This window comes from Chiloscyllium plagiosum, unplaced genomic scaffold (genome assembly GCF_037043375.1).
Source record: "Chiloscyllium plagiosum isolate Xiang-an unplaced genomic scaffold, Cpla_swu_hap1 HiC_scaffold_11, whole genome shotgun sequence".
Taxonomy (NCBI): Eukaryota; Metazoa; Chordata; class Chondrichthyes; order Orectolobiformes; family Hemiscylliidae; genus Chiloscyllium; species Chiloscyllium plagiosum.
Genome location: NW_028270149.1, coordinates 33,454,552 through 33,467,422, shown reverse-complemented (window position 1 = coordinate 33,467,422; position 12,871 = coordinate 33,454,552). Strand labels below are relative to the sequence as shown.

The 12,871-nt window shown below is 39.3% G+C and overlaps 1 protein-coding gene across 5 annotated transcripts in view; it reads right to left on the bottom strand.

The window, feature by feature from the left end:
- Positions 1-2,488: 2,488 nt before the first annotated feature.
- LOC122557318 (glutamate receptor 3) overlaps positions 2,489-12,871 on the bottom strand; it is a 342,247-nt gene continuing 331,864 nt past the window's right edge. For 2 of the 5 annotated variants that reach the window (XM_043704895.2, XM_043704894.2), the window contains exon 16: positions 2,489-3,846. In XM_043704895.2, the coding sequence (XP_043560830.2) occupies positions 3,682-3,846 (165 nt within the window). In that variant the 3' untranslated portion in view covers positions 2,489-3,681. The remainder of the gene's footprint in view (positions 3,847-12,871) is intronic. The other 3 variants (XM_043704897.2, XM_043704896.2, XM_043704898.2) reach the window with 2 other exon arrangements.

Below are 12,871 nucleotides of genomic sequence, written 5' to 3'. Positions count from 1 at the left end.
TACCCCCCTCCTATCAACCTGTTCAGAGATGCTATAATGCACCTCTGGAGCAGATGAGGCTTGAACCCAGGCCTCATGGCTCAAATGAGGGGACACTACCACTGCACCACAAGAGAATCCGCAAAGAGTTGAATTTTTAGCCCACCCTCACAATATGGGAACTGTGGTGGGGAGGATGGGACATCAATCCCACTCCTCTCCCAATTACAATTCAAATCATTAAAAAGCTTGTGAAGAGCCTTATGGAGAGGGAGGTGCAACATTTAAAGGGATGCAGGAATTTCAGAAATGGTCAGTTTCTGAACAGCTAAGGGGAGGAAAGCCAGTCACTACTGCCCAGGGCATCACCTCAGGTCAGGTCATCGAAATAGAAGGAATGTCGGTATCTGTGTAAATAGGTGCCCTTAGCATTGTGTAAGTGGCAGGGCAAGTGGGCACACTCCTTTTAGGCATCAAACGGGCATGTCACAGCCTGTCACTCTGGCACCTGGAGATCAGGGACAATGCTGTCAATCACAATCAAATAGTCATATGTCTGAAAGGGAGGCTCCTGATGGCAACAGGCCATGACTGTCAGATTTTGGGGCCAATGGCAAAGAGGAACAGCATCCTACACAGCACTTGTAGAACCTTAAGTATCAAAAGGATATGGAAGAGGAAAGAGGGACAGAAAGGCAACACAGGTCATGCTCTTAGCTTGTCTTAGAATGAAGACAAAGCCACCTGTGGATGACTGAGACCCAGTGTCACAGGGATGCTTACAGGATGATCATAGATATCTGTATCCTTTTCATACATGGTATGTCACACCTTGCAGCACTGGTCATCATGATCTGGCAGTAGCTGTTAAAATCTCCATGGCCTTGAACATCTTTGCTTCTAGATCCATTCAATAATCAGGCCTTGGTGATATCTTGCAAATGATTTCCCACTATTACATCTCATTGGTCAATGGTGCACTCTTTGCACAATTCACTTCACACATGTAGCTATCAAGGCATTTAGTTACTGGCCAGTATGATTCATCAAGATGAAGAGCTTTCACTTCCACTAAGTCAAACTGGGCTGCTACGATAATCCAGTTTCCATCACGTGTGCGGTCACTTCTTGGCAGCTGCCATGACTCTTTCATCCTCTGCCTATTCAGGCTGTCTCAGATCCTCACTTCAGCCCCACAGTATGTGGATGGATCACAGAGCATAAAGAATACAAAGATATAGCTATTCATCCCTTTCTAGGGTCCCCAGGCAGATGCATGGAAGGAACGCAGCAAATACAACCTATTCAATGGGACAACCATTGTGCTTTTGAAGCTGTAGCTCCAATGCCTGGACCAGTCAATACCCTCCAGCAAGGCCCGCATTCATTGAGTTGGGTTACCCGATCTTGCATGACATGGCTAAACAGGGAAATGTGGGTCTTGAGTGTTAGGAGGGCCTTGAAGCAGTCAGAGTTGAGGCAGGAGGAGGAAGAGAATGACGATGAACCGAGAGGTGCCTCTGCTGTTTCATGAGGTGGCAACCTATGTCACTCTTGAAGGAGAGGACCTCTCCCATTTCCTGCATAGCACCCAATGTTGTGTTCAGGTCATCACTAATAAGTGAGGGGATGGCCTGCCGCTCACCAATGACATCTCGCTATCCTGTGGCGCAGCTAGTGCAATTAGACACAAGCCGCAGATCTCTCCGTCAAGACAACCAGCAGCCTCACGGTAAACTGCTGCAGAGTTTCCAACACTTCATCTGTCACCATCATTCCAATCCCCACTGATTCTAAATGTACAGAAGAACAGTCTCCATATTAATTAAGGGCTCGTCTTTAAGAAGGTCTGAAATGCAATCAGTTTTCCATTGGAGGCACGTTTCTGTCTCTAAAAACTGAACCAATTCATGATTTCCTGTCTCCAGATGGAAAATTCATCCCTTTCTTTAGCGTTTGAAAATCTTTTTTGACTTGTGTACTGTTCTGTCAAGTTTTACCCAAAAAGGTGAGATATAACAATTATTACCAATCTCCATTTTATCCATCATGATACATGTTTCATAAATATTTTCACACTGAGGCCAATCAGGCTAAATATCAGCAATAAATTCAGAAGACACTTTTATCTTTACATTGCAGGACAAAACTATCATTGTAAATTCAGAAGAAGCTGTGCTTTTATACAGAACTCCCTCAGGCAGCAAATCCATGACACTTGTTCTCTTGATTTATGTTATTAAAATTGGCCCCATATCCTGACTGCAGAATCAAAGCGCACATTGTGAAGGCATTGATATTAGGAAGGTTGGCCAGTTTTTAACAGTATCAAACGTAACTCAAGGCGGGTGGCTCATGTAGCTGTGGTTGACTGCATGCTGGTAAAGGGCAGAAAACACTTTGAAGTGTCAGGCCTCACTGTTCAAAAAATAAGAAACCATCGAAAGCATAAAAGTTGTTAAGAACAAACTCAGAGACATATACTGTGATTTGGTCACACATTTGCAGACTCCTTTTTTCTATACAGTTTATTTACAAAATGTATTAAAATTTCTTTCTTTTACAACACCTCATTACTGGGACTCAGTAAATGATGTCCAATCATGCATTTTTATGCTTTACATATTTGCTATTTCGCTCGTTAACATTTCTGTGTTTGTTGATGTGCAGTTTTAACAAAAAAAGTCTTTAAGTGACTACAGCTTAACTTCTATAGCTTGAAGTTAATAGCGGGAAGTGTAGGCAATCATTGTCTGACATGCAAGTTTAAAAAGAATGAAAAGAACTCAAAACCTTCACCTCTATGAAGTTAATCACTCTTGAAAACTGACACAAGTTGATAAATCTACATTGGTTCTGTTCATATAATCCTTTAAAAAAATCATTTTTTTTTGTTTTCCTATAGATACTTTATCTGTGGAGCTTTGATTAACCCTTTCTCACCTGACCAATTCACTCTTGATTCAAATTAAAACTTCTCAATAATCAGACACTTGAAAATATTCAGGGAGGAAACGGTTAAACACATTTGCTCCTGTATAAAAGTAGGCCATTTCATTGTACATGATTGTTCACATTCTGTTTGACATTTTGATAGCTGCTTTCTTCTCTTCCACACAGACTGGATGCTAACCCACTGAATTCCCATCTTGTAATATTAACAGAGGTAATTAGTATGTAGGTACTTCACTGAACAGCCTGAACTTAATTAAAAAGAACTTACAATTATGTTTTTTCTCTCACAGAAAAGATATCATGTAAGAATTTAACCTTTGTACTTGGCAGGAATTATGTAATTTTTAAAATTGCCATTATTTCTGTTAGTGCATCATTCATTAAAGGAACAGTTTTTAGACATTAATTTATGTTGCACACTTCTTTTGAGTGCCTTCCCAATGTTTAATTTTATTTGGTACAAGGAGACTACCTTGGTACTCAAAGTAATAGATTTCAATACTACTGTTCAGACATTTTATACATGAAACCTTTTCTCTGCAATAGTTGTGTTATCAAATGATGGCTTTTTGCAGAACTAAATTGATTTTATTTCAGTATATAATTTCACAGAGAAGCTTGATTCATTTTTTAACTCTGTCCTGTATTTTCAAGCAAGCTAGACTCTTATTGTGATTCAGAATGATGAGTTGCATTGTTGTGATTCTCCATTATGTTCCATAAGGCACTGAAGGAGTATTCAGTTTTTTATGAAAAGTCTGGTGCACCATCAGCCACTCTGGTACCATGTCTGACACCCGGTACAGCGTGCAGTGACCGCAGGTAGTCAGGGGTCATGGCACGGCCGTTTTCTCCAATGCTCCCAAATTTGGACAGTGTTCCTTTGTTTTGCGTGGCATCAGTGTAGGTGAGCTGTGTTACAAAGAAGAGGAAAGAAAGAGCAAGTACTATTAAAATCTAAAGTCTTAAGTACATTACAGCAAAGTTTATAGGTTGACTGACAAATGAATGCTGTGCTTGACACAATGATTTCCAAAATGTGATGTACTTCCCATGACACAATAAAAATGTCTGATCAGTTAAAAGGAAACATTGAAAAAGTAAATTAGAATAATGACTGTCGAAAAATAATGCATTTCCAGTCATGTATTGTAATGTTTTCAAGAGATATATGCAATTCTGTGTGGCACCAAACATGGCGTAATAAGCTAAGGTTATTATAGAATTGCTTTCAGAATTGGACACAAAGATTTGTAGACTTCACAACTGCTGTTAAAATTATGATCAGCCAAGTGTGAGTATCATTAACAACTGTAGATTTTGTATGACTCAGCTACCTCAAAGGTAATATAAAAGACCTAAAAATATTTAATTTGCTCATTCAGACTCCACTCATGTTAAATTTTAATTTAGTCTGATTAGTACAGCTGCTGTTAATGCCAGTCAATTCTATCCCAGTGGATACTATCCTTCACTTCACCTGTCATGGATATCTAAGTTTAGAATTGTGAATTTACCCTTCCCCCCATTCTTGTTCTGAATTGAGTCTTGCAGGAAAACTATGATCCTTTACATTTAATTTTGTTTGTGAAAAATGGTAACTTTTCTTAATATATTCACCTCAAGATTACATTTCAGAAGAGCTTTGGTTCTATCCTGATCAAATGCATATTCTTTAATTATGCTTGTGGCTTTTGTCCTCAAATCTCACCCCAGGAACATGAACATAAAAATGTAGGCTTTTTAAAATATTTATTAATGGGATGTGGGAATCGTTGATTAGGTCAGCATTTATCACAATTCCTAATTGCTCTTGAGGAAATGGGGGAGCTGATTTAATGAACTTTTGCAATCCATTTGGTACAGATAGACCGATAATGCTATTAAGAAGCAAGTTCCAAGATTTTGATCCAACAACTCTGAAGCAATAGAATATTTATAAATCAGGATGGTGAGTGGCTTGGGAGGGGAATGTGCAGATGGTGGAATTCTCATACATGCTGTCCTTGTCCTTCTAGAGTGCATTTGAAGTGTATCTTGTGGTTCGTACACACTGCTGCTACTGAGCTTTGGTGGTGGACGGAATGAATGTTTGTGGATGCCATTCAAGCAGACTGCTTTGTCATGGATGATGTCAATCTTCTTGGATGGTGTTGAAGCTGCATTCAACCAGGCAAGTGGGAAATATTCCATCACACTCCTGACTTGTGCCTTGTATATTGTGGACAAGGCTTGACAAGTCAGGAGGTGAGTTACTTGCTGCAGGATTCCCAAGCTCTGACCTGCTTTTATAGCCACAGTATACAGCATTCCAGTTTTAATGGAGTGCCTCACTGTCACAGGTGCTGCCTTTAGGAATGTGACTGCTCAGTCATTCTAGATCATAAGTGATATTCTACTGACACCATATTTCCACACTATACCCATATCCCTTGATGTCACTCATAACTGGAAATCTATCAATTTCTAACTGGAACCTATTTAACCATTGAACACTGATATCGCTCTGAGGTAGAGAATTCCAATGGTTCAGGACCTTGAGAGAAGATGTTCCTCCCCATCTCTGCCCTCAAACGTTTGCTTTTTATTCTGAGATTTATGTCCTCTGGTTCTAGATCCAGAGAGGAGAAGCACACTTTTTCTGTCTCTTTGCTAGCTTTCAGTAACTTGTGAACCAAACAAGGCTCCCTAGATCCCTTTAGAGATCAAAATTTTCCAATCTCTCATTGCTTAAGAAACACTCTGCACTTTAGTTTCTCCTACTAAAGTTATCTACATTATATTCCATCTGCCATGCTTCTGCCCGTTGAGGAATGTCAACCTGTCTAAATCCTACTGAAACCTCTTTGCATTCTCCTCAGAACTCACCTTCCTATCAAGTTTTATATTAACTGTAATCTTGGAAATATTACAATGTAGTTTATGGGGTCTTTATTTGAGTGTCACACTTCCCACTTTTCAGTCTGACTACACTTAAAAAAAAATCACTCAACACCAGGTTATAGTGCAGCAGGTTTATTTGAAAGTACAAGCTGTTGGAACACTGCTCCTTCAACCTGGTGACATATGATTTTTAACTTTGTCCACTCCAGTCCAACACTGGCACCTCCACATCATGGCTACAGTTAAAAAGCACTTTTCTCCAGACCCTCAGAGAATCACTCATCCAATCCCCGAATTGTCATCTCTCCCAGACTCCATGCAATCATTCCACCACCTCTCCAAGTCATTCACTCTCTCACCAACTCAGGTATCAACCTTCAATTACCCACTTACCTAGTCACCCCAATTTCCCTACTCACCCACTCAGCACCTTGGTCCCAGTCACTCACTCAAGTCATTTATATCAACTCTCCCATCCCATCCACGAGACCCCTGAGCTGCTTACTTACACCCTACCACTTGGCAAATCACTCAAAAATCAGGCTCCCCAGTCCAATTACTTACCCACCCACCTAAACCCTTCAGAAGTCATCCATCAATCCACCCCCATACTGTTTCCCCATCATTCACTCACTGAAGCCCTCATCACTCACTGAACAGCCTCATGCTCACTCAACTTCCCCTTGCTCACAAATTGAAACCTCCATTCACACACATTTCCCCATATACCATCTTCCATACAGTAACTCTCACAGGTCCGGAAGGTTTGATGAGGGGCAGTATGGATAGTTGTGAAGGTACCAATATGTGTCGCCAATACCCCTTGCCTGGTCTAACACTGCATCTGCCTCAGGCTTTGCGATTGCTGCAAATACCATCAACCACCAGCTTATATCCCCTTACACTTCCCACCCTGCCTTCAGCCTGCTCAACTCTCATTGACCCACTTACCATCATTCTGGCAAAATGTCATCAGCCATTGGCCAACCCTACACTCAATTTGGATTAGTGGTGCTGGAAGAGCACAGCAGTTCAGGCAGCATCTGAGCCGCTCCTCAGATGCTGCCTGAACTGCTGTGCTCTTCCAGCACCACTAATCCAAAATCTGGTTTCCAGTCATTGTTTTTACCAACCCTACACTCATAACTACTTTCCCCCTCCCTTCTAATGACCCACACATTTCTGAGCCGCTTAAGCCCATTAGCTTGCCTGACTCTCATTGAACCTCCTGCTGATAGCCCACTTAACCCCCATCACCTCTCCACCTTGACAAGCCCACCTTACTCTCACAACCTGCCCTGGCAATGGCATGCCTACCTCTCACCCCTCTACCCCAATTGACCTCCCCACTCAATTGACCAGCCCAATGCTGATGGCATGCAAAACTCTCACAGACACCCTGTCTGCCCTGATGATCCACTCAAACACTCACATCTGCATCTCCACTTCCCAATCTGACTCTCAAGTTGGACATCACTCCTTGAAACTAAATGCCCCACTATCAACATCTTGGTACATACCATTTACTAGAAGCTGAGCTGGACTGGCCATATGAGCTCTACGGCTACAAGAGTAAGCCAGAGATCAGGACCTCCACTTACCTAGACGAGTGTAGCTCCAATAACACTCAAGAGGCTTCACACCATCTGAGAATCCAGGATAAAGCAGCCCATCTAATACCTTGAACATTCACTACCTTTACCAAAGACACACAGTGGCAGCCATGTGTGTCATCTACAAGATGCACTACAGTTACTCACTATAGCTTCTTCAAAATCTACCACAAAGGAGGACAAGGGCAGTAGATGCTTGGGATTATCACCATACGAAATGTCACCCTCCAAATCACTCACCATCCTGACATGGAAATATACCACTGTTTTCTCAACTGTTGCTGGTCAAAATCCTGGAACTCCCTGTCTAAAGCTGTGTAGGTATACCTACACCACATGAACTTCAATAGTACAAGAGCAAAATTCACCACCACCTTCTCAACAGCAACAATGGATCGACAATGAATGCAGCTTTAGTATGAAAGAATAATAAAGGTATATAGCAGCATGGATAGATGGTTAGCTAATTGATAGGAAAGGGAGTAAGGATAAATTGGTTTATAACCACGATAAATGGGTATTTTGGGTCGGGAAATAGTAACAAATTCAGTGTCGCTAGGTCAGTACTTGTGCCTCAACTATTTACAGCTCACATTAATGACCTGGGTGGAGAGACTGAGGGCATTGTAGCCAAATATTTTTGACAATAAAAGATACATAGGAAATCAAGTTGTGAGGAGGACATAAACATATATAAATGGATAAAAGTAGGATAAATAGGCTTATAAAAATAGTGAAAAAAATTGGGAAAAGCTTGTTCATTTTGATGGGTCTTCTTATTCAAGTAGGGATATCACGCACTGGAGGCAGTTCATACATTTGATTCCTGTGATGAAGAAAAGGTTGAGGATGTTACACCTATAAACATTGGAGATTAAAAGAATGAGAGGTGATCTTGTTGAAATTTACAAGATGCTGAGATGGCTTGACAGCATAGATGCTGTTAGCCTTTGTGGAAGCATCTGGAACTTGGGGTCACAGTTTCAAAGTAGTGGGTCTCCCATTTAAGATGGAGATGAGGAGAGAGTCCTTATTGTTTTGCGTTCTCAATGCAGGAGAACAGAGGAACCTAGTTCACGGAATATATTCTAGCCTGCATTATTCAGTTTCTTGATCTAAGGGAGTCAAGGGCTGTGCAGGAAAAGGCAGGAAAGTTGAGAAAACAAAACAATGAGATGAGCCATAATCATATTGAATGGCAGAGCAGGATCTGACTGAAGGAACCAAATACACATATTCTTATGTATCCATGTGAAATTTGATACTTTGCCTTTGGAATTATGTCACCAAGAGCAGCAAACAGACAAGGAAGAGCAGAACCAAACATAAAAACTGGGTAAACCTAGGGATAATAATGCAAGGTTAGAAAGAGCCCATTGCTTGAGCAGCCACAGGCTCAATTGTGTAATAGTTAAGAATGAGCTGAATGGTGTGGTTGACTATTACTGCAGATGGGATGAGGTACAATGGTGCACCATATTATAGTCATCAAGATGGTATACTTAACTTAGATTAGGACCCCCAGTTTAATGCTGTGGTAGGGACGAAAATCTGATTAGAAAAATTTATGTATGGAGTTTTGGGAAAGAGTTTTGAGTCAACACCACTTTTCAGAAGGTTGATGGGCCTGTAGCTTTTAAGGATATTGAGTTCGGATCTATTTTAAAAAGAGGGTGTTAAAGACAGCACATTTAAGAGGGAGAAGACCCAGTACCTGAAGATCAGGAAAGGAAGTTTGAAAAAGAAGTTCACAGTTTGGTGTGAATGGAATCAAGGGTTCTGGAGGTGGATATCATAGGCAAACCTGGAGGCAATGTGAAAGCACAGAGGAAAGAAACTGAAGAGTTCTGCAGGTTCAGTGCTTTGGATTGTAGATAGGTTACTAAACTGAACTGATGAACTGCCAATAAATACAACACTTGTCTGAGCCTAAATAGAATATAATTAAAAATTTTGAAGCAACACTATCAAGAATGTTTAAGGGACTACATGCTGATATAACAACTAAGAGTCATCATATGCCTTGAGATTAAATCCTTTGGATATGAGCATATGGTTGTTGATTATTTGTGTGAAATTGCTTTTGGTCTGACATTTCAAAAATACAGTACATATTTACATATTAATATTTGAAGAGGCTAATTTGAAGGCAATGGTTTGAGATTAATGAGTCAGGCACATTCTGATAATATTTATATCTATCACAGATTTGCCCTAAATTACATTGAAGTGTTCTCTTTGTTATGCAATCAGTACCTATATTGATTTCATTATGTTTAAAATGAACACAATCTCTGTCATTGCACTTTGCCTACGCTGAGTCCTGATGTAAGTTTTTACACTGAAATACTACGCTTTCCTTCCTCTTTCATGCTCTGGTCAGTAGGTTATGCATTTCACGTTGCCAAAATTTACACTTTCTCTTCTCATCTCTTAATTAATATAAAACCTGATCGATTTTTGAGATTGTGTCAAATTCCTTCAACTAAATCTATAATAAAACATTCAGCTTATTGATAATGTAGCACTCAATTTATCTCTGTACTACATTATCATGGAGTACACCTCCGAGATGGTGACCCTTTCTAGCCCAGGCAGATAAATAAAACTTTCATTTGATAAGGTTTTGGGGTTTGCATTTCTTTTCCTGTATCACTGACTGTTTTTGCTGTTGCATACAGCAATAGCCATGTTGGTTTCAATTTCTTCAATTCCTTAGATTGTACCCTAACCAGTCTAATATAATTTAATAATATTTCTCAGAAAATGGAACTTGGTGGAAGTAGTGGGATATCACGGGTTTAGATGACCATAATTTATGTCAGATTCTCCAGTTCGTTTCTGTAAAAATCCAACTTGTTACAGTATGGATTGACTATATGTACTTTATAGGTTTGTTTTAGCAATACCTGACATTCTAACAATGTAAAAATTGCTAGTCTTACTTCTGTGCCATTTTATTTCATATAAACCTTCCTTTTTTACAGAGGCATATATTTACACAGTTTTGATCGAATAATGACAGGAATCTGGTTGCAGTGGCAGCAATTTTGGTAATCAGAGGACACAGATTTAGGGTGATTAGAGAAAAGAAAACAGAGGGTATATAAAGAAGCTTTTGATCTTTTATGTAGTGAGCTCTTGTAATCTGGAAGACACTGCCTGAAAGAGTGGTGAAAGCAGTCTCTGTAGTTTCAAAAGTGAATCAGACGAATACTTGAAAGCAAAAAAATGCAGAGCTACTGGGGTGACAGGAGCAAAGTTGGATTAGCTGGATCGTTCTACCAAAGAGTAGTCACAGGCATGATTGACTGGATGGTCTCTAGTGCTCTATCGTCATGATCTCACGAAATCTTAAATCATTGATTTTAGCCTGAACTGCAGAATGTACTAACATGGCATTTTGATAAAAGAGGCCTGGACAATTGTATGTGCAGTTTTACAGTTTTGCTGTGTGCATGTTACGACAGAGATTTCCATGTCCATCCTCTGAGAATGCCATATTGTGCAATAAGTCAAGTTTTGATTTATAGGAAATGCAGGGGTATTGCTAAAGCTGATTTCTACAAAGTGTGCAGGTGAGTGGTATTGAGGGTAAGTTCTGTTATGAATGTAGCACTTCTTTTTGAATATACTAAAAAGCTAATGGATTCCTAGAAGTTGTGATGGCTACATTATTTAAAGATTAAAATGTAGGACTAGATTACCATTTCTAAATGGTAGAAATCTAGAATCTCCAGATAACTGTCAGACCAGCTTTTCTGCTGTCCATCTATTTCACAAGATAACAATTGTATTGATGCGACAATTCAATTTTCAGTGGTATCATGTTCTAATAATAAAGTAATAAATTCGAGCATAAATTACTATATAATTCTAGAATTACAGAATGGTACAACAAATAAGGAAGCCATTTTATCCTGTTTTGTTAGTACTGGACCTCTGAAGTTGCAATTTATCTCATGCTATCCCCCACCTTTCCTCATTGTTATGCAAACGCATTTCAAATAATAATCTAATTCCCTTTTGCAAGCCTCAATTGAGATTCCTTCCAGGCACTCTCATGCAGAATACTGTTCCGACTGGACAACAGTTGAAAGTCACAAACCCCAGAGTTGTAATTGAGTCCATTTTAATGATTAGATTTATATGAATTGCACCCAGGCAATGGATTTTATATGTAGAAATTTAAGATGGTATATTTTAAGAGGAAAAGCAAGGAATTGACACGTAAACACAACAGAAAGTTGCTGAAGAATGTGGACATGAGTACAAGTGAATTAAGGGCTCAAATACAGAACTGTTTGCAGGTGAAAATACAGATTAACAACACTTTGGATTTAATAAATAAGGCATTGATTATAAATAAGTAATGATAAATTATAAAAAGACATTGATTACATATTGTAAAACACCTATTGTTTGGAACAGGAATTTAGATTTGGCTATCTCATTACAGAAAGGACATTTAAGCCATACAGGCTGCAATGATGATGGGGTGAGAGATTATAGTTTTCAGTAAAGGACTGAGACACTTGAATCAATTCAACAAGTAAAGACTAATAGGTTATTTAATACATATTTATAAAATTACAAAGAAAATTTTCAGTCATGAAAAGCTATTTCTTGTAGTTGGGTTACCAGGATAAAAGTGGGTCAGCAGCTCAAATTTCCATTAGAAGAAAGCTTAGAGGCCTTTGTTTTAACTCAGAGAAAGATTGTAACACAGAATGCTTAAGCAGACGATTTGGTTGAGACAGAAACTAGTGCGTCTGTTAAGAGTAAATTTGATAAATATTTGAAGCATAAAATGATATAAAGCAATGGGGATACTGCAGTGCAGCAGGATTATATTTAAATTGTTCGAGCAAATATTTGGAAGTCACAGTGAGATGAACAGCCTTTTTCTGTGCTGTGACCTTCTATGATTTGTCCCAATGCACACTATTTCATTCTGCAATCAACATCATTACAATAGTGATGACGGCAGTTTAGAATTTTTGTCGTGATGTGCACCTTGATATGAAATATTCGGAGGCTATTTCATCACAGCTGGGTCTATTCTGCCATTACCTAAAACAAGAACTTCATCAGGTCCTGATAGTTATTAAGGAGAATGGGAAAGCTCGATTGATTTCTGCTCCCTTTGTTGTAGGGAATGGGAGTCAGTTGTAGTTGTTTTCATTGTCCTGCCTGACTGGTAATTTAGCACAAAAATCGAATCCAGGATGTTCACTGTCAATATAAGGTAGCAAATTAAAGAATAAACTCATTGAGTCATCTGTGGAGCTAGGAATTACCCTTTTTTTTACGATGAAGTATAAATCAGGTTAAAGTTTTAGATGGAGAGCTTCGTCAGAACATTGTGGGAGCAAGCCTTCATCAAAAATATTAACCTGAATTTCCTCTTCCTGGTGGACATGCTGAGCAACCTCAGGTCT